The following is a 17954-nucleotide window of genomic DNA, read 5'->3' as shown; positions in this document are numbered from 1 at the left end:
AGATCTTAAGAAGAAATATTTTGCTGTGAGAGTGGGCAGGCCCTGGCCAAGGTTGCCCAGAAAAGTAGTGGCTGCCCCATCCCTGGAGGTGTTCAAGGCCAAGCTGGATGCGGCTTGGAGTCCCTGATACACTGGGAGGTGTCCCTGCCCATGGCAGGGGGTGGAACTGGATGGGCTGTGAGGTCCATTCCAACCCATTCTGTGATTCTATGAATTTGGAAGAAGCATGAGGTCCTATTTAACACCACACTGAACGCTGCTCAATATGCCAGCATGATTTTCATTTTCTAGATGCAGTCTAGAATAATTGAGGCTCCACCAAGCCTTTTGCTGCATGGAAGTTCTTTAAAGAACCATTACCTTGCCCCGAGTCTGAGCAGCTCACTCTTCTCCAGCATCTGTTTTCCTGTGTTTTTACCAAGAAGGGATCCCAGAACTCGAACACTCGCTTTAGCTGGTGAGACAACATGGATGCTCGTACAGGTGTCTCCAAGTAGTTTCCAGAGGCAAGATACATCAGGACGCTGCTTTGTTGCCCTGTAATTAATGATATGGAAAAACACTTATTATGTCACTTGAATATCCTTTCCTGAAAGATTCATCACTTTGAATAATGGCACAAACTCAAATTTTCATTAAGCAATGACCCGTTTCATTTTTTTTTAGTGCAGTTTTCTTCCTATTCAAGCTAAAGGCCTAAAAGGTCAAAAATAACCATATAAAGAGAAACTACAGAATGTCAATGCATCCCAGCTTTCTTGGACTATGAGTCAGTTCTGACGTTAGCCATTATCTATTGCCATCTCATCCTTGTGTTTCAAAGTGCTACCATGGTATATTACAACACAGGACTCTTCTGCAGAACCATGAGGAACATTCTCCTACAACACCACCTATCATAGAATCATGGAATGGTTTGGGTTGGAAGGGATCTCAAAGCCCACCCAGTTCTACCTCCTGCCATGGGCAGAGACACCTCCCACTGCACCAGGGGCTCTAAGCCCCATCCAACTTGGCCTTGAACACCCCCAGGAATGGGGCAGCCACCACTGCTCTGGGCAACCTGGGCCAGGGCCTCACCACTTTCATTGTGAAGAATTTCTTCCTAATGTCTAATCTAAATCTTCCCCCTTCCAAGCTAAAGCCAATTCCCCCTCGTCCTGTCATTCCATGCCCTTGTACAAAGTCCCTCCTCAGATTTCATGCAGACCCTTTCAGTACTGGAGGGCTGCTTAATTTAGAAGACTAAAACCTATTCACAGCAGAGGGGTTAGAATTGGACAATCATTAAGGTCCCTTTTGACCAAAACTATTCTATGATACTATGATTTTGTATAAAATGCGAAACAAGATTGAGGGAGGGAAAGAAGACCTTCCACTCGTCTCACACACCATTTCTGGTAGACATTCCCTCCTCCTAGCCCCACATACACAACTGGAGAGAACCATGTGCCATTTCACGCTCGTGTTACAAGCAAATAAATGTTTTTAAACAGAAAAAACAAAACTCTATAACCACCATCCATTTAAGCAGCCTAAGTCCAGAATGTGTTATTCGAACCGCTTCCAACAAGCACATTCTTACTTCCAGATAGAAGCTGTAGAAGACTGAGTTTACTGTTCTGTCTGTCTTAAACATTTCTATTGTCCGAGGGCCTCATCTGTGGCACCGGGTTCAGAGGGAGGAGAGGTGTACAAGCAAGCACTGCTGTCCTCTCATCCCTTCCCCTGGCCGAGCTCATGGCCTTGACCTGCCTGCTATGGGGGTGGAGATGCAGCCTCGGGCACTGCCCCCTTCCCCCTCACCCCTGATTCCCTGGCCGGACCCTCCCGAAGGAGCTTCTGCACCCACATGGCAAGAGGGCCCCACGTGCCCATGGGCATGGCCTGACCTGAGAAAAGAACCTGCCAGGAGCCACATGGTGAGCGCCTGTCACTGCAATCAGAGCAGCCTGGACCACACAGGCTGGAAGAAGCTGCTGTTGCTGGAGCTGCTGCCGGAGGGACCGTGTGTTCCCGAGGAACGGCTGCTGCCCATGGGGTTCTTTTTCTTTCTCTCTTTCTCTCTCTTTCTCTCTCTTTCTCTCTCTTTCTCTCTCTTTCTCTCTCTTTCTCTCTCTTTCTCTCTCTTTCTCTCTCTTTCTCTCTCTTTCTCTCTCTTTCTCTCTCTTTCTCTCTCTTTCTCTCTCTTTCTCTCTTTCTCTCTCTCTTTCTCTCTCTCTCTCTCTCTCTCTCTCTCTCTCTCTCTCTCTCTCTCTCTCTCTCTCTCCCACCGCACTCGGTCTCTCACTGATCTCACTATGTTTTTTGACTGATGTTTTTTGACTGACATCACTGCATGTCAGATCAAATCCCAGTGTCCCTGGCTTTGTCCATGGATCAGTCTGCAATCATACCAGACTGAAATCTGTTTGAGCAACTTTGGGAAGTTGCTGCCTCATATCCTGGCTGTGCACCTGAGCTTTTTGCTCTGCTTATTCCGGTTGAATCCCAAATAAATTTTGCTTTTGATTTTTGCCCTGAGAGTGTCCTTGTCAGCCTCCGGATCACCACACAGATAATTGGACCACCTTCTTTCAAATGTGCAGGTCGAAAGAAGCCTGGATGCGAACGTGTACCTGGTCAATCTGTAGCATGACAAAAGCATGGTCCATTCGATTTAACTGAAAATCCTCACTTATCTCTTATTCAACCCACAATGCCAGTGGGAATTAAATAAACAAATATTCAGCACTAACCTTGTGAAAAATTCAAGAGCATGCTCTATGTAATCCATAGCCTTCCTGTCAAAATAATTCTCAAGGGCCGATCTTGCCAGCATGAGATAGCATTCACCAAGTCCTGGAAATAAGAGAAAACATTCTCTATGAAAAGAGATGCTTTTATGACATGGTCACTAAAGGAGGTGGGGTGGGAGAGTGGAAGCCTTCTCAGCCTTCTGCTTGATACTGAGATTTATACCCCACACGTGTGATGCCAAGATCAAAAGACACACAACTATGCTTTTAACCCATGCTGTCACATGTGAACTGTAGAATAATTTGAACAGTAAACCAAAACTAATTAGTTATAAAAAGCATAGCACTTAAGCTTGGGGTTTGTCCTCGAAAGTCCTTCCAAAAAAAAACTTAAAAACTTACAAAAATTTAAAAATCTTAAGGTTTTTTAAGTAAAATCTGCTCTGCACAAGCTATGTCTTTGGCAAATACACCAAATTACAGTTCACAGGAGTCAAAAAGCATTGCTGAAACACAGAAAGAACGTCAAGGCTGGCAAAAGGGGAAGTCAACTCTGAAGAAGACTTGAAACCAATATTATTTAATATCGTTTGTGTAATTTACTTCATATGGTGTATCAGGTCTGGTTGAGATGAAGTTCCCCTTACCCACAGTACCCTCCTAGTGCTGTGCTGTGCCTTGGCAGCTGGGAAGGTGCTGGTAACACATCAGTGATTGAGCAATGCTACACAGCATCAAGGCCGTCTCTCCAGCATTCCCCTCGCCAGCAGCTGCGGGTGGGCAAGATTTTAGGAAGGGACACAGCGAGGACAGCTAACCCACACTGACCAAAGGGATATTCCTACCTTACAGTGCCTGCTCAGCGATGAAAGCAAAAACAAAGAGGAAGAATATTCATTCCCTGCATTCTTTTCACAGTTCTGAAGCCACCTTTCTCATGAAATTGTAGCCTTCACCAACACCAAACTACTCATCACAGCAGTCATGTTTTGCAAGCATATTTAATTTGCCCCTGCTCGGTATTTGTCCCAAATCACAAGCTTCTCAGGCATCAAGTAGCTCTGTAATCTAAAATCAAAGATGGGCAACCTGGGCCAGGACCTCTCCAACCTTATTGCAAAGAACTTCCTCCTAACATTTAACCTAAATCTTCCCCTCTCCAACTTAAAGCCATTCCCTCTAGTCCTATCACTCCAGGCCTTTGTAAAATATCCCTCCCCAGCTTTCCTATACACGCTTTTCAGGTACTGAAAGGTCGCTACAAGTTCTCCTCAGAGCTTTCTCTTCCCCAGGCTGAACAACCCCAACTCTCTCAGCCTGTCCTCATATCCACACGTGTATTCAACCCTATCCTTCCACACATGGAAACTTCAATACACCAAGGACCTCTCCAGAAGACTGAAATACTATAGTGTGCAGAAGAAAGAGTTAACGTTTTCAAATTCAGTATTCAACATTACCTTTCAGTGCAGGTACATATTCCTCTGTCGTCTCCAAGATCTGCTGATAGGTAGTGATAGCATTTTTGTATTTCCCTAGAATCTGCTCAACTGCTGCGGCTTTGTAAACACTGTACACAAGTGCTGGGTTCAGCTCACTTGCTTTCCTGAAGGATTTCAGAGCTGTTGCATAGCTACCTCTGCTCAAGTAAGCCTCCCCTAGAGACTCCCAGCAGTTGGGATCCTTTGGATCAGCCCTGAGAGCAGCCTGCAAACTGAAAATATCATTTTTTTTTTATGTAAAAGGTGATACAAGTTAACATAAACAATTATTTCCTCATATGATGTATCCCCAGGACACAAAGACAATTGTACAGAACTCTTAAACACAGCACAGTAGCATTTTCATTTTCAGAGCACATCATAAATTACACATTGTACCTAATGCTGGCTTGTTATTTGATGCTATATGATGCTTGTCCACAACAAGCTGGGCTTGTGTTGTGGTTTGAGGTAAAGTAGGATCAGTTTCCGACTTCAGCTCAGTCTCATCTGAGTAACTTCAGTTTCTCAGAGCTCACTGCAGGTTCTTTCAGACAGTTTCTCTCCAGCAGTGACCACACCGGCCACAGGGATGCAGAAAGGGTGCTGCTCACACTTATTCCCACAAGACACCGAGGCCAGCCTGGAGCTGGTGGAGCCATAAGGGACAGGGGAGGAAAAGCATGGCACCTGCAGGGAGGGGTGGACAGGAGAGGTGACCTCAACCTGACCAGCAGAGGATTCCATCCCATACACCTCACGCTCCGGATAAACTGAGAGATCACGAGGGGCTCACTCTTGCCTTTGATGGCTGACATCTAGTGAGGCCCTCGTCTGTCCGGTTGTCCCGATCCCAGATAGGTGTGTTCCTGAATGCAGTTCTGAGCCCAGCTCCTCCCAGCCCAGACCCTTTCCCTGTCTCTGCTCTGTAGCACATGTGGTGCGATGCAGTCACCAAGGGGTCGGGGTGCGATCTCAGATATTTGTGTATATCTTCTATTATTATTTTTATTATTGTTATTATTGGAGACATGGTCAATGAGGGGTGGGGGCATGATTCTATAGATTTATATATAATCTTATTATTTTCTTTATTATTATTGTTGTTACTATTATTTCATTAAAGCTGTAGTTTTAGTTTCCAACCCATAAGTCTTCCTCCTCTCATTTTCCTTTCCCTGAGGGTGGGAGAAGGAAGGGAACTGGGAGCCCAACTGTTTGGTTTTAGCTGCTGATATTGGTTGGGCCAGAGCTAAACTTTGACAGCTTGTTACTGCAGAGCACAGCTACACTGAGAAGCCTCACTGTGCTGATTCCAGAACTGGTCAAACCGATTTCCCACTGTTTGGTAGAAAATGTCATACAACCAACCAGCTTACTTTCAAAACTCACTAAGATCAAAGACCACTCTATTGGGATTTACAGACTTAAACCAAACACCAGTTCTCTTACTCGGCCACTGCTTTTGATGGCTGCCCAGTTCTCAGGTAGTAGAGCCCACGATGAAGCCAGGCCCACTTTGCTGTACCCGTTCTTGCTTTTTCAGTTACCTCATTCAGGATTGATAGAGCAGAGTCCTAACAAAAGCACCAAGAATGCCAGGTTAGTAAACACACCCATGAGTGAAGAACAAAGTCCTTGTTAAAGAATAATACTTCTAATCCAGCAAACCATTAAGCTGTCTAATCTGTTATTTGCTGTCATGATGACATGTAACAGGGGCTTTTTAAAGCTGGTGGGCTGAGTGGCAGATTAGAGGAGGAAATTTTCACATCTAAAGACACGGCTATTTCTGATGTATCTGTCTTTCCAAACAGAGGGTGCCTTCCTGCTGTTTTGTAGAGACTATTTGATTTACCTTTTTAAACTAGAGGATAGAAGCATTTGCAACAAATGAGATGCTTAACATCTGACACTCCAGATGTTCAAATGGAGTCTGCCAAAGCACAGGTTGGCTTCTTGCTCTAAGAATTTACTATAAATGCTGTATAAGAAACACTTTTTAACAGGTTCTGATGACTTTGCATGCAGCACAAAAAAGACGAGAAAAGAAGTGGCACAAGTTAAGCATGAAAAGAACACTAACTTTCTCTTCACATTCCCTGCTGAAAAAAAAACCTTCATCTGAATCACATACATGACGACTACAACAGTGTGCTTGGTTCCTTTCTCCTCAGACAGATTTAATCATAGAATCATAGAATGGGTTGCGTTGGAAGGGACTACAAAGCCCATCCAATTCCTACTCCCCTGCCATGGGCAGGGACATCTCCTACTGCACCAGGGGCTCCAAGACCCTTGACAACCTAGTCTTGAAACACCTCCATGGATGGGGCAGCCACCACTGCTCTGGGCAACCTGGTTCAGGGCCTCACCACCTTTTCGGGAAGTATTTCTTCCAAATGTCTCAAGCAAATCTTTCCCCCTCCAATTTAAAGCCATTCCTCCTGTACTATCACTCCAGACCCTTGGAAAAAGCTCCTTCCCAGCTTTCCTGGAGCCCCTTTCAGGACTGAAAGCTGTTCAAAGGAACCCCCACAGCCTTCTCTTCTCCAGGCTAAACAACTCCAACTCTTTCAGTTTGTCCTCATAGCAGAGGTGCTCTAGCCCTCACATCATCTCTGTGGCCTCCTCTGGACCTGTTCCAACAGCTCCATATCCTTATGTTGGGGATTCCACATTTAAATATGAAAGCTGCCAAGCATGCCAACAATAGAACATGTACTTTCAGATCTTATTCACCAATGCAGAGGAAACTTGAAGTGATTCCTCAAGGAACAGGATTAACAGGCAAACACAACAGCAGCAACTCAAAGCCCCAAATGTACAATACCATGTCTCCAAGCTCCACACTTAAGTCTACAGCTGCTGTTCCAGATTCTTCATCAGTTTCATCCAGTTCAAAAGCCTTTTTATAGCAACCACGAGCTCTGCTTTTGTCTCCAGCAATGTCTCTGTAGTAGTTACCTAAATAACGAAAGACACTTCCCAAGTAGCTGTCCAATTTTGCAGCCTATAAGGAAATAAAAACACAACATGAGATAACATTTTGAAGGATTATATTGATGGACAGGTCCAGTGATAACTGCTTTTTCAGTCTCTACTTACCAAATTATTTAAGCTCCTTCTATGACACATCTGAGTCACACTTCATTTTGAGATTTCAGAGACAACCTGAGCTTTCAAATATTTACAGAATCTGCTACAAACCTCACGATACAAAGCATTATGTACACGATGTACTAATACGCTAACTGTGCTAGGAAAAAAATAATTCCTTACTACACCCTATCATTCTATTGTTTCTAACATTATGATCATACTTCTACCACTTTACACCAGTCTTTTCTGAAGTTTAAGTTCCTTTTTAGATTCACTCGGCAGATTTGTTTAACTTAAGAAACCTGCAGCCCCCAAGCAGGAGGAAACAGCTTTGACAACAATAAAGCTCACACAAAGCGGTTTCTTCACTTCAAAAGTATTTTTCACTTCAATCATATTCTCCAGTTCACTCTACCATTCCTGAAGTGCAAACTTCAGGCAATGATTTGAGTTTTCAACACTGATGATAAATTTACATGGCAAGTTTACAATGTCTAGAGTCTCATTTTGTGTATTTACATGTTCCCAATAAAGATCTCAGGCTGAATCTTTTGGGTTCACGTTCTATGTTCAGAGAAATCACCACAACCAACAAAATCCCAAAGACTGGAAAAAGTCCATACATTGTAGAGGTTTGCAACATCACTTCCTTGGGCAGACATTGGAACTCTAACACTATTCTCATCTTTACTCCTTCTTCACTTTTTTTACAGTTTGCATTTTGCCCTCCCTGGTTCAAAACATCTTCAAAGATCTACACTGGTCATCTAAGAGGCCTCAACGTTACAGCCCTCAAGAGAAGATCGAGAGAATCTCCAACACATTTGGCTAAATCAAAGGCCTCAAGAACTAGGTAAAAAGAGGAAAACAAAACTGGAGAGCTTTCAGGTAACTGCACGGATCCCTGCAAAGCCTCTTTGCACAGCTGAACTTGGCTTACAGGCTCTGGAAGCTTCTACGTGGTAACAAGTGGAATATTCAAGTCTATCATTCAAGTCAGTGCACTTTCTGTATTTGGTTTCTGATATAAGAAAAAACTAATTCTACATGAACAGTTAAAGCAGCTTTTACCTTCAAGAACTGAGTGAGTGCTTTCCCTTTGTCTTTCTTCGTCTCATCACTCATGAACCAGTAGGTGAGACCCAGGTACTGATGATACTCGGCAGTTTCGTCATTTCTTTCAATGGCCTTTAGGAAACTAAATAAAAGGAACAGAGGTTGAATCAGACAAATTCTCAAAAGCTGCAAATCATTACATTTTATTTTCCCCCCACATTTCCTGCCAGAGGAGGAGAAACAATAAATCTACCTTCTTTCTGCCTGTTCATAGTTCTTTTGGGAATAATGGATGAAACCCTCCATAGCGTGGGACTCAGCTAGATCAGGGTAGGACAACAAAAGCTCTTGTGAAATCTGCAAAAGGATGTCGGTCTTAGTTATTATTTCCTCCATGAAACCAAGAAACCTACTTGAGTAACAGGAATGACAACACAGCACTAACCTCTGAAGCTTGATCGACTAAACCCTTGTTTAGATAAGCCTGACCTCTGATAGCCAAAACCGCTGGATTGCTGCTGGCATCCGCAATCTAGAAAATCAAGTAAAACACAAGACCAAGTTATTTTCTGGAGATTAAGAAATCCAAGCAAGCAGATTGCATGAAGATAAAGACAAGGAAACATTTAGTTAGAAGACTCTTGAAAAGCCTAACTCTGATAGAGAACAGGTAAAAGAGTGTAGAGAGCAAGGACAAAGCTACAGAAGCCTAAGAAGCAGCATCCATGAAATTGAGGCAAAAAAGAGAGGAGGCAACTTCTGCTTGAACCTTAACCATCCGACCTTCAATTAATACGCTTTTGTTTATGACTAATGAACAGAGAACATGGAGAGCAGGATTATAACAACAATTCAAATGAAGGCAAATAACAGCCATAGAACTACCAAGAACTCTGCAGCACTGAGCAAGACCAGGCAAGGTCAAAAGAGACAGCTTATAAAATCAGAAACATGAACAAAGAGGTGTTTGGATTACACCACAGTGTTAGGAGCTGTCTAAACCACACAGAGTCTAAAAAGGAGGTAAGAGGAGACAATCACAGCTTGAGTTTCTAATACAGAAAGGTGAGAGCACTTTTTAACATAAAAAAATGTACATTTCAGCCAATGAAAATACCTGTTCGAGTGCTTTAATGGCTTCTTCTGCACCATCCGCATCACCTATTTTAATCAAGGCCTCCGCTTTCAACTGAAGGATATGGTTCTTCCACCGAAGACTAGGACCCGTAGGAGTTCCAAGAGCCTCAAGAGCTGTTCACAAGAGAAAAGTTTCATAAAGTGAAAAGAGAAAAAGGAACCACGAAGAGCACTGCTGTTCTCAGTTTTTAAAAAATCTTGTTAATCACAGTTTTTCAGTCTAATAGAGCACCACTTAATAGAATCAGTCATAGAATGTCCTGAGTTGGAAGGGACCCATAAGGACCATCGAGTCCAACTCCTGTCCCTGCACAGGACACCCCAAAATTCACACTTGTGAGGCTGAGGGTGATGTCCAAATGCTTCCAGAATATTGTTAGACTTGGTGACTGCTTCCCTGGAAGCTGTTCCAGTGCTCCACAACCATCTGGAAGAACGTTCTCCTAATGTCCAGCCTAACCCTCCTCTGGCATCTTCCTGCCATTTCCTCTGGTCTAGAAAGAAGAGCTTAGTGCCTCCTCCTCCTCTCCATGTGAGAAAGTAGTAGAGCGTGATGATGAGGTCTCCCCTCAGTCGCCCCCAGGCTGAACAGACCCAGAGACTTCAGCCACTCCTCACACACCTCCCCTCTAAACCCTTCGCCGGGTCTGTGCTCTCCTCTGGATGCTGAAGCAGCTTTGGATCCTTTTTATCCTGTGGCCCCAGAACTGCCCCCAGTGCTCAAGGTGGGGCCGCCCCAGTGCAGAGCAGAGCAGGACAATCCGCTCTCTCACCTGGCTGGGCATGCCACGCTGAATGGACCCAGGACATGATTGCCCGCTTGGCTGCCAGGGCACTGCTGGCTCAGAACAATTTTTGAGTGCTCTCCCCCATGTTGAAGAAAACATTTTGTGAAATTTCTACTTTTCAAGTGTAGAAGTTAAATTAATTTTAGAAGCACCCTCTCAGCTTGTGGAGAGACTGATTGCTTTCCAGCTGCTGGCCTTACAAATGGAATGCTACATTTTACCAGGTCTATGTTCTGAAGAAACAATAACCTTTCAATAAAAAGTTTTACACTTTAGTGTTTAAAGGAAAACACATTACTGAGAGCAAAGATTTAATGCAAAGGTAACTGCACCTTCCCACACAATATTGATTACTTCTCCAGCACTCAGCATTGTCTCACCTCAGAGAACAATGGCACGTCTGCTGAGTTTCAGTGTTCTCCAAAGGCAAGAACTTCCTGAATAACTCAATAACTGTATTTTTTTCCCATACAATGATGTATCTGAGTCCATAGAGCCAGTATCTGCCTGAGCACAAAGCATTGCTTCCCCAGAATTTTCTCCTGCATACACATGCCTTGGACTCACAGATGCTTTCTGCATCAACAGCATCTCGGAGTGAGGCACAATAACTCAACTCACACCTCTCACAGAGAAACAAGCGTGCTGTGTTCTGAGCCTCCCAGCTTTTAGTTTCATTTGATACTAAGAAGACTTTGCACGGGAAAACAAAACACTTGATCTTTATTTATCTCCCACAACTTTTATTACAAATTTATCTCCTACAACTTCTTAGATCTCAAAATCATCACTTCTCCAGGCTGGAAAAAGACTCGAAATGCCATTCACTTGTTTTCACATGATGCATTTTCCCTACATTTGATTATACTTATTACTGGTCTATTAACTTCTAATATTATTTTCTGTTTGAGGTAGATGTGTGCCTGAAATGCCCCTGGATTTTACCACGTTGGTAAAGTTTTTAAAGCAAATGATGTTGGTGCTCTATTTCACTAACCATTCCCTTCACTGTAATTCCTATTCACAGAATCATGGAATTATTTGAGTTGGAAGGAACCTCAAAGGCCATCCAGTTCCAACCCTCTACCATGGGCAGGGACACCTCCAACTGGATCAAGGGCTCAAAGCCCCATCCAACCTGGCCTTGAACACCTCCAGGGATGGGGTAGATACCACTTCTCTAGGCAGCCTGGGCCAGGGCCTCCCCACCCTCATCAAGAACTTCTTCCTAATGCCTAAATCTTTCCTCTTCCAACGTAAAGCCACTCCCCTCATCCTATCACTGCGTGCCCTTGTAAAAAGCCCCTCCCCATATTTCCTGGAACCCCTTTCAGGACTGGAAGCTGCTCTAAGGTCCCCCCACAGCGTTCTCTTCTCCCAGCTGAAAAACCCCAACTCTCTCAGCCTGGCTTCAGAGCAGAGGTGCTCCAGCCCTCACATCATCTCCATGGCCTCCTCTGGACCTGTTCCAACAGTTTCATATCATTCTTGTGTTGGGAATTCCATAACTGGACATAGGACTTCAGGTAGGGCCTCAGGAGAGTGGAGCAGAGCAGCAGAATTCCTTTACTCATCCTGCTAGTTCCACCGTTCTGGATGCAGCCCTGGACACAGCAGCTCTCGTCAAGCTTCTCCTCCCTAAGCACCCCAAGTCCTTCTCCTCAGGGCTGCTCTCAACCACATCATCCCCCAGCCTGTACTGAAACCACAAACTACCCCGACCCAGGTGTAGGACCTTGCACTTGGCCTTGTTGAACCTCATGAAGTTCACACAGCTCCACTTCTCTAGGTCCCTCTGGATGACATGCCCTCCTTCTGCTGTGACAAATGGCCCACTCAGCTCAGTGTCATATCTGACAAATATCTGATTCGCCTGTAGAGCATAGAAGAGGAAAGTAACAAAATGAAGATCTTTCTGCCTTCTACTTCAACAAGGCTGTATGATAGCTTTATGAGAATATTTCTTTCCCACAACTGTGATTTTGGATTTTTACTCATTATGTTATCACTTAGTTATTAGTTTCAGAGTTTTTCAGGCTGCTTTGAATAGCAACAAACCTTACAATCTTATTAATCCATGTTTATAAAGGACTAAAGAAGAGGATGAACATGACAAGTACTGATGAAAATGTCAGGGACACCTCTCTCCAGCCCCAAACCAGACATTATTACTATAATGTGCTCTAGCCCTTAACTATTTAAACATGACAAAAACCTCCCAACACTACAACTTTACTCCTTGACCCACAGCTGTTTATTTTTTTAAGTCTTGTAAGGGATCTTATCAGTGATCACCCAGAAATCAGAGCATATTATATCACATTTCCCCTATACACGCCTTTGTAAAGTCCTTCAAGGAGTTGTAAAAAGACAATTTTACTTTACAAAAGCCATGCTGTCTAACCCCAGAATTATTTTTCTATGTAAATTCCCTATTCTTTCATTAGTTTTAACTAATGTAACCATCAAACTTACTGGACTTGGTCGTGGTTTACCTGATTATTCCTAGAAGCCTTTTAAAAAATGAGGGTCACGCTGACTACATTCAGACATTTGGGTGCTAAGACAGTTGAAGCGAGCAGTTACATAAACCTCTCAGTACTTCAACAATTTTCTCTTCATGTTCCTCAGCCAATTCCTAGGTCCACATCTCATAGTTCCTTAATGCTCATTTCCTGTTTTGCTTCAAAAGAACTTCTATTAACGCTATAATCCCAGGCAAATTGTTCGATGAATCTGCTGAAAAGAAGGGTCATGGTGTAGAAAGTCACCCTGAGCTCTTCCTCATTGAACACAGACAAGAACAGAATAACCTAGTTTTTACTCTTTCCACAATGAACTTCTTTTCACCTACTTTGTTCCATTTTCACATATCCTTCACTCAAATTTATAGGGCTTCGGAATTTCCCTCACAAGTACTTCATAGAATTGTTTGGTTGGAAAAGACCTTTGAGATCATCAAGTCCAATCGCACTCATCCACTAATAAACCATCCCTAGCCACCTCTTCTACTTGGCTCTTAAATCCCTCCAGAGACGCAGACTCCTCCACCTCCTAGGGCAGCCTCTGCCAGTGCCAAAGAACCCTTTCAGTGAAAAAATTCTACCCGATATCCAATCTAAACCTCTCCTGGTGCAACTCCAGGCCATTTCCTTTTGTCCTATCGCCTGTCACTTGAGAGAAAAGACCAGCACCCACCTCGCAACCTCCTTCAGGGAGCTGCAGAGAGCAACGAGGTCTCACCTCAGCCTCCTTTTCTCCAGGCTAAACAGCCCAAGGTCCCTCAGCTGTCTCTCATAACCCTTGTTCTCCAGCCCCTTCACCAGCTCTGTTCCCTTCTCCAGACGCGCTCCAGCCCTGCAATGTCCTCATTGGAGTGACGAGCACAAAAGGTCAAAGGAAGTGATTCTGCCTCTCTATTCCTCCCTTGTGAGATCGCATCTGGAATACTGTGTCCAGTTCTGGAATCCTTAACGTAAGAAGGATATGAAACTGTTGAAACAGGTCCAGAGGAGGGCTACAAAGATGATCAGAGGGCTGGAGCACCTTCCCTATGAGGACAGGCTGAGAGAGTGGGCCTGTTCAGCCTGGAGAAGAGAAGGCTCAGAGGAGATCTTATAGCAACCTTCCAGTACCTGAAGGGAGCCTGCAGGAAAGCTGGAGAGGGACTATTCATAAAGGCTTGTGGGGATAGGACCAGGGGGAACGGGTATGAACTGGAGAAGGGCAGATTTAGCCTGGACATTAGGAAGAATTTCTTCACCATGAGAGTGGTGAGACACTGGAACAGGTTGCCAAGGGAGGTTGTGGCTCCCCCATTCCTGGAAGTGTTCAAGGCCAGGTTGGATGAGGCCTTGAGCAGCCTGATTTAGTGGGATGTCCCGGCCCGTAGCAGGAGGGTTGGAACTAGATGATCTTCAAGGTCCCTTCCAACCCTTACTATACTGTGATACTATGAAAACTGAACCCAGGATTCAAGGTGCAGCCTCACCAATGCTGAGTCCAGGGGCACAATCCCTTCTCTGCTTGGGCTGACCACATCATTTCTGATCGAAGCTGGGGTGACATTGCCCTTCTTGGCCACCCGGGCCACTCCTGCCTCATGTTCAGCTGCTGTTGACCAACATCCTCAGGCTCTTCCCTGCAACTTTCCAGCCACTCTTCCCCAAGCCTGGAAATGCACAGGGTTGTTGTGTCCCAAGTGCAGAACCTGGCACTTGGCCTGGTTGGTCCCGTGGGTCTCAGCCCATGGATGCAGCCTGTCCAGCTCCCTCTGCAAAGGCTAACTAGCCTCAAGCAGATTCAGATTCCCAGCCAGTTTAATGTCATCTGTGAACTTAGTAAAGGAGCACTTGTACCCCTCATCCAGATCATGGATAAAGATGTTGAACAGAACTGGGCCCAGCACTGAGCCCTGGGACCCCACTTGTAATTGGCCTCCAAGTGGACTGAACTCCATAATTCCACTTGCTTTTAATAATTTCCCATGACTGTTTAGCCAGGTCTGTACCATTTTTACCTCATCAAGTCTTTCCTGAGAAGTTTCTCATTGCATTTGTCAATGTCCACTTTGGCTGCCCCTCCATTTGCAACCATCAGACAATGCCTCTACTGTGACTAGATACGCATTGCGAGATCATAACAACTTTCCCCATTTCCACTAGCATGGATAAGATTCACACTCAGTGAGGTTTCTTAAGATGGAGTTGTGGTACGCAACATTTCTATATTTTACATTAACTTGATTAAAATCTTACCTTTAAAGGCTAAATACGAAGTTTAGCAACCTAAAAATTTTGATGTCTACCCTTGTGGTTCCAGGAAATTATCTGCTCTTTGGCACAGTTGGTCAACCACCAGCAGAAGCAGCACGTCAGAACACACAAACTTTCTGAATATCAGCCATTAGACAGCTTTCTGTTCTGATCAGGCAAGCATTTTCTCTTTTTCAGTAAGATCAAACAGCAGCGAGTGCTTTTCAGCTGTCACAAACCAAAAGAAGCAGGGGACACTAGTGCAAGCAGTGAGGCCGCAAAGAGCAAAGGATGACGACTGCTGTAACTCAGGCCTACTATGAAAGATTGCCTAGAGAAGTGGTTGCTGCTCCGTCCCTGAAGCTGTTCAAGGCCAGGCTGAATGGGGCTTGGAGCTCCTGATCCAGTGGGAGGTGTCCCTGCTCATGGCAGATGGTGTGACTGGATGGGCTTTGAGGTCCTTTCCAACCCAAACCATTCTATGTTCTACAATTCCATGGAAAAGCTCAACTACAGAAAGCAGCATGCCCCAGTAGTCGCTCTTTCAATCAGCAGGCACTTACCTTGATCACAGGACAGCACAGCATCTCTGTGTTTGTGAATCTTCATCTGCGACTCTGCCAAATAATACCACGCTGCTGGGCACTGGCCAGTCTTCTGCAAAGCTAACAAGAGAAGAGTTTAAGAAAGGCACTGAAAAAGGTTGCTTAGGGCTGCAAAGAGACCGTAGCTTGCAGATGCAGTATTGCCACTTAATGTCATTAAAAAGATGTCGTCAGTTGGATAACAAGACCTGCAGTTTATTATTTCTTAGAGTCTTACCCTAAGCAGTTTTGGACAGGTAAGAAAAAGAGTTAGAAGCACAGGCTTGCTTTTGTTAATACCGTTATACATACAGAAAAAGAAAAATGGGAAAATGAGGGAATACACAACACTGGCTTCAGGTACACATTTGCTTCAAAAGAAAACAGTCCTTCACTATGATCTGACATCAACACCCAGCAGCACGTGGACACTTTTTCTAGGAATCCAGAAAGCCCTGCAGGGCTTTGAGCACAAAAAAAACTGATGGTGAGGGTGTTTCACGGAAAGTTCCCGATAAACTTACCTTAATTATAGATTCAGTAATAAAACTGAATTTGAGTCTTCTGATACATATATATTTATAATTAAATACAGACTTGAAGATCCAGTGACTGAAAAGAAAACCCTTGTCTCCCTAGGAAAGACATTATTTCCAAGCTTCAAGCATTTCTGCTAATATCAACAGCCTCACCCTCTGCACTCTCCAAGCATTACACATCAGGACGCCACAGAGATGACGTGAGGGCTGGAGAACCTCTCGTACAAGGACAGGCTTAAAGAGCCGGCGTTGTTCAGCCTGGAGAAGAGAAGGCTTTAGAGAGACCTTAGAGCAGCTTCCAGTCCTGAAAGGGACTCCTGGAAAGCTGGTGAAGGGCTTTTTCCAAGGGCCTGGAGCAACATGACAAGGGGGAACGGCTTTGAATTGGAAGGGGGAAGATGTAGACTGGACATGAAGAAGAAATTCTTCATGATGAGGGTGGGGAGACTCTGGTCCAGGCTGCCCAGAGCACTGGTGGCTGCTCCGTCCCTGCAGGTGTTCAAGGTCAGGCTGGATATGGCTTGGAGTCCCTGATCCAGTGGGAGGTGTCCCTGCCCATGGCTGGGGGTGGAACTGGATGGCTTTGAGGTTCCTTCCAACCAAAACCATTACAGGAGTCCATGTTTCTACATAAAAGTAAAAACATATACATTTATTTGGGTGATACATCTGTTGTCAAAACGAAAGTGTTTTGTTTTGTCACAACACCCAATGGCCATTTATGCCAGAATCTGCCTTCCATGGAAGACTTTTTCCTCTTAAGTACCTGAAAATTTTATTTCAGATTTTAGGCGAGGCATTATTTCACTGTGGGTAAATTAAAGAAGAATATTGTAAAATATTCCAAAATCAAATTTTAGAAACAGCTTTTTCTAAACTTGGGTGAAAGCATGCAGCCTGCTTGGCTCCTGGTTGCTTAGATCACAAATGCTTTTTTACCCAGCTTTCTCAATTAGCTGTTTTGCATCATCTAAGACCAGCACAGTAAGGGTGGACCGTCCTCATTTCTCACTATATTTAGGATTCATTTTCATCAAGCTTTGCCATTTTGATACAAGCAAGATAATTAGAGGTCTGTAAGCCAACTTTTCTGCAATTCTGTATACTGTAAAAATAAACCCTCTGATATTTATCTTTATAATCACAGACTCATAGAATCATTTGGTTGGAAAAGACCTCTGAGATCATTGAGTCCAACCTTCCCTGTCCACTGCTAAACTATCCCTGAGGACCTCATTTGCCTGTCTTTAAATCCCTCCAGGGACAGGGACTTCACCATCTCCCTCGCCAGCCTTTGCCAGTGCCTGAGAACCCCTTCTGCAAAAAAATTCTTCCACGTGTCTAGTATGAACCTCCCTCAGTGCAGTTTGAGGACATTTCTTCTCATCCTATTGCCTGTCACTTGGGAGAAGAGACTAGCACCCACCTCACCACAACCTCTTTTCAGGGACCTGTAGGCAGTGATGGGATCTCCCCTCAGACTCCTTTCCTCCAGGCTAAATAACACGGGTCCCTCAGCTGCCTCTGATAATGCGAGTTCTCCAAAATACCCACTCACAGAGTCACAGAACGGTTTGAGTTGGACAGGACCTTAAAGCTCATCCAGTTCCCACCTTCCTGCCATGGGCAGGGACACCTGCCACTACAGCAGGCTGCTATGTGTTTATCCAATATAAGCATTAAAGAGGTCTTGAAATGGCCTAGCTTTAAAGGGAAGGCATTTTTGTTCAGGTATAGAAATGCAGCAACAAGACTGGAGAAGCCACATTAGATTT

At 44.4% G+C, this 17954-nt stretch overlaps 1 protein-coding gene across 5 annotated transcripts in view; it reads right to left on the bottom strand.

Annotated features, from left to right (window-relative positions):
- Positions 1-17954, bottom strand: part of SKIC3 (SKI3 subunit of superkiller complex) — a 67781-nt gene that overhangs the window by 36380 nt on the left and 13447 nt on the right. For all 5 annotated transcript variants that reach the window (XR_008447737.1, XM_054054111.1, XM_054054112.1 and 2 more), the window contains 10 exons: positions 15620-15721; positions 9495-9628; positions 8823-8909; positions 8631-8734; positions 8393-8519; positions 7053-7232; positions 5672-5796; positions 4199-4452; positions 2739-2841; positions 361-537 (listed from right to left, as the gene is read on the bottom strand). Coding sequence is in view for 4 of the 5 variants with exons in the window: in XM_054054111.1 (XP_053910086.1) it covers positions 361-537; positions 2739-2841; positions 4199-4452; positions 5672-5796; positions 7053-7232; positions 8393-8519; positions 8631-8734; positions 8823-8909; positions 9495-9628; positions 15620-15721 (1393 nt within the window). In the remaining variant the exon portion in view is untranslated. The remainder of the gene's footprint in view (positions 1-360; positions 538-2738; positions 2842-4198; positions 4453-5671; positions 5797-7052; positions 7233-8392; positions 8520-8630; positions 8735-8822; positions 8910-9494; positions 9629-15619; positions 15722-17954) is intronic.

The sequence above is a fragment of the Cuculus canorus genome, chromosome Z, assembly GCF_017976375.1.
Source record: "Cuculus canorus isolate bCucCan1 chromosome Z, bCucCan1.pri, whole genome shotgun sequence".
Classification (NCBI taxonomy): Eukaryota; Metazoa; Chordata; class Aves; order Cuculiformes; family Cuculidae; genus Cuculus; species Cuculus canorus.
The sequence above is the reverse complement of the archived record's forward strand: the minus strand, read 5'-3'. Positions and strand labels throughout refer to the sequence as shown.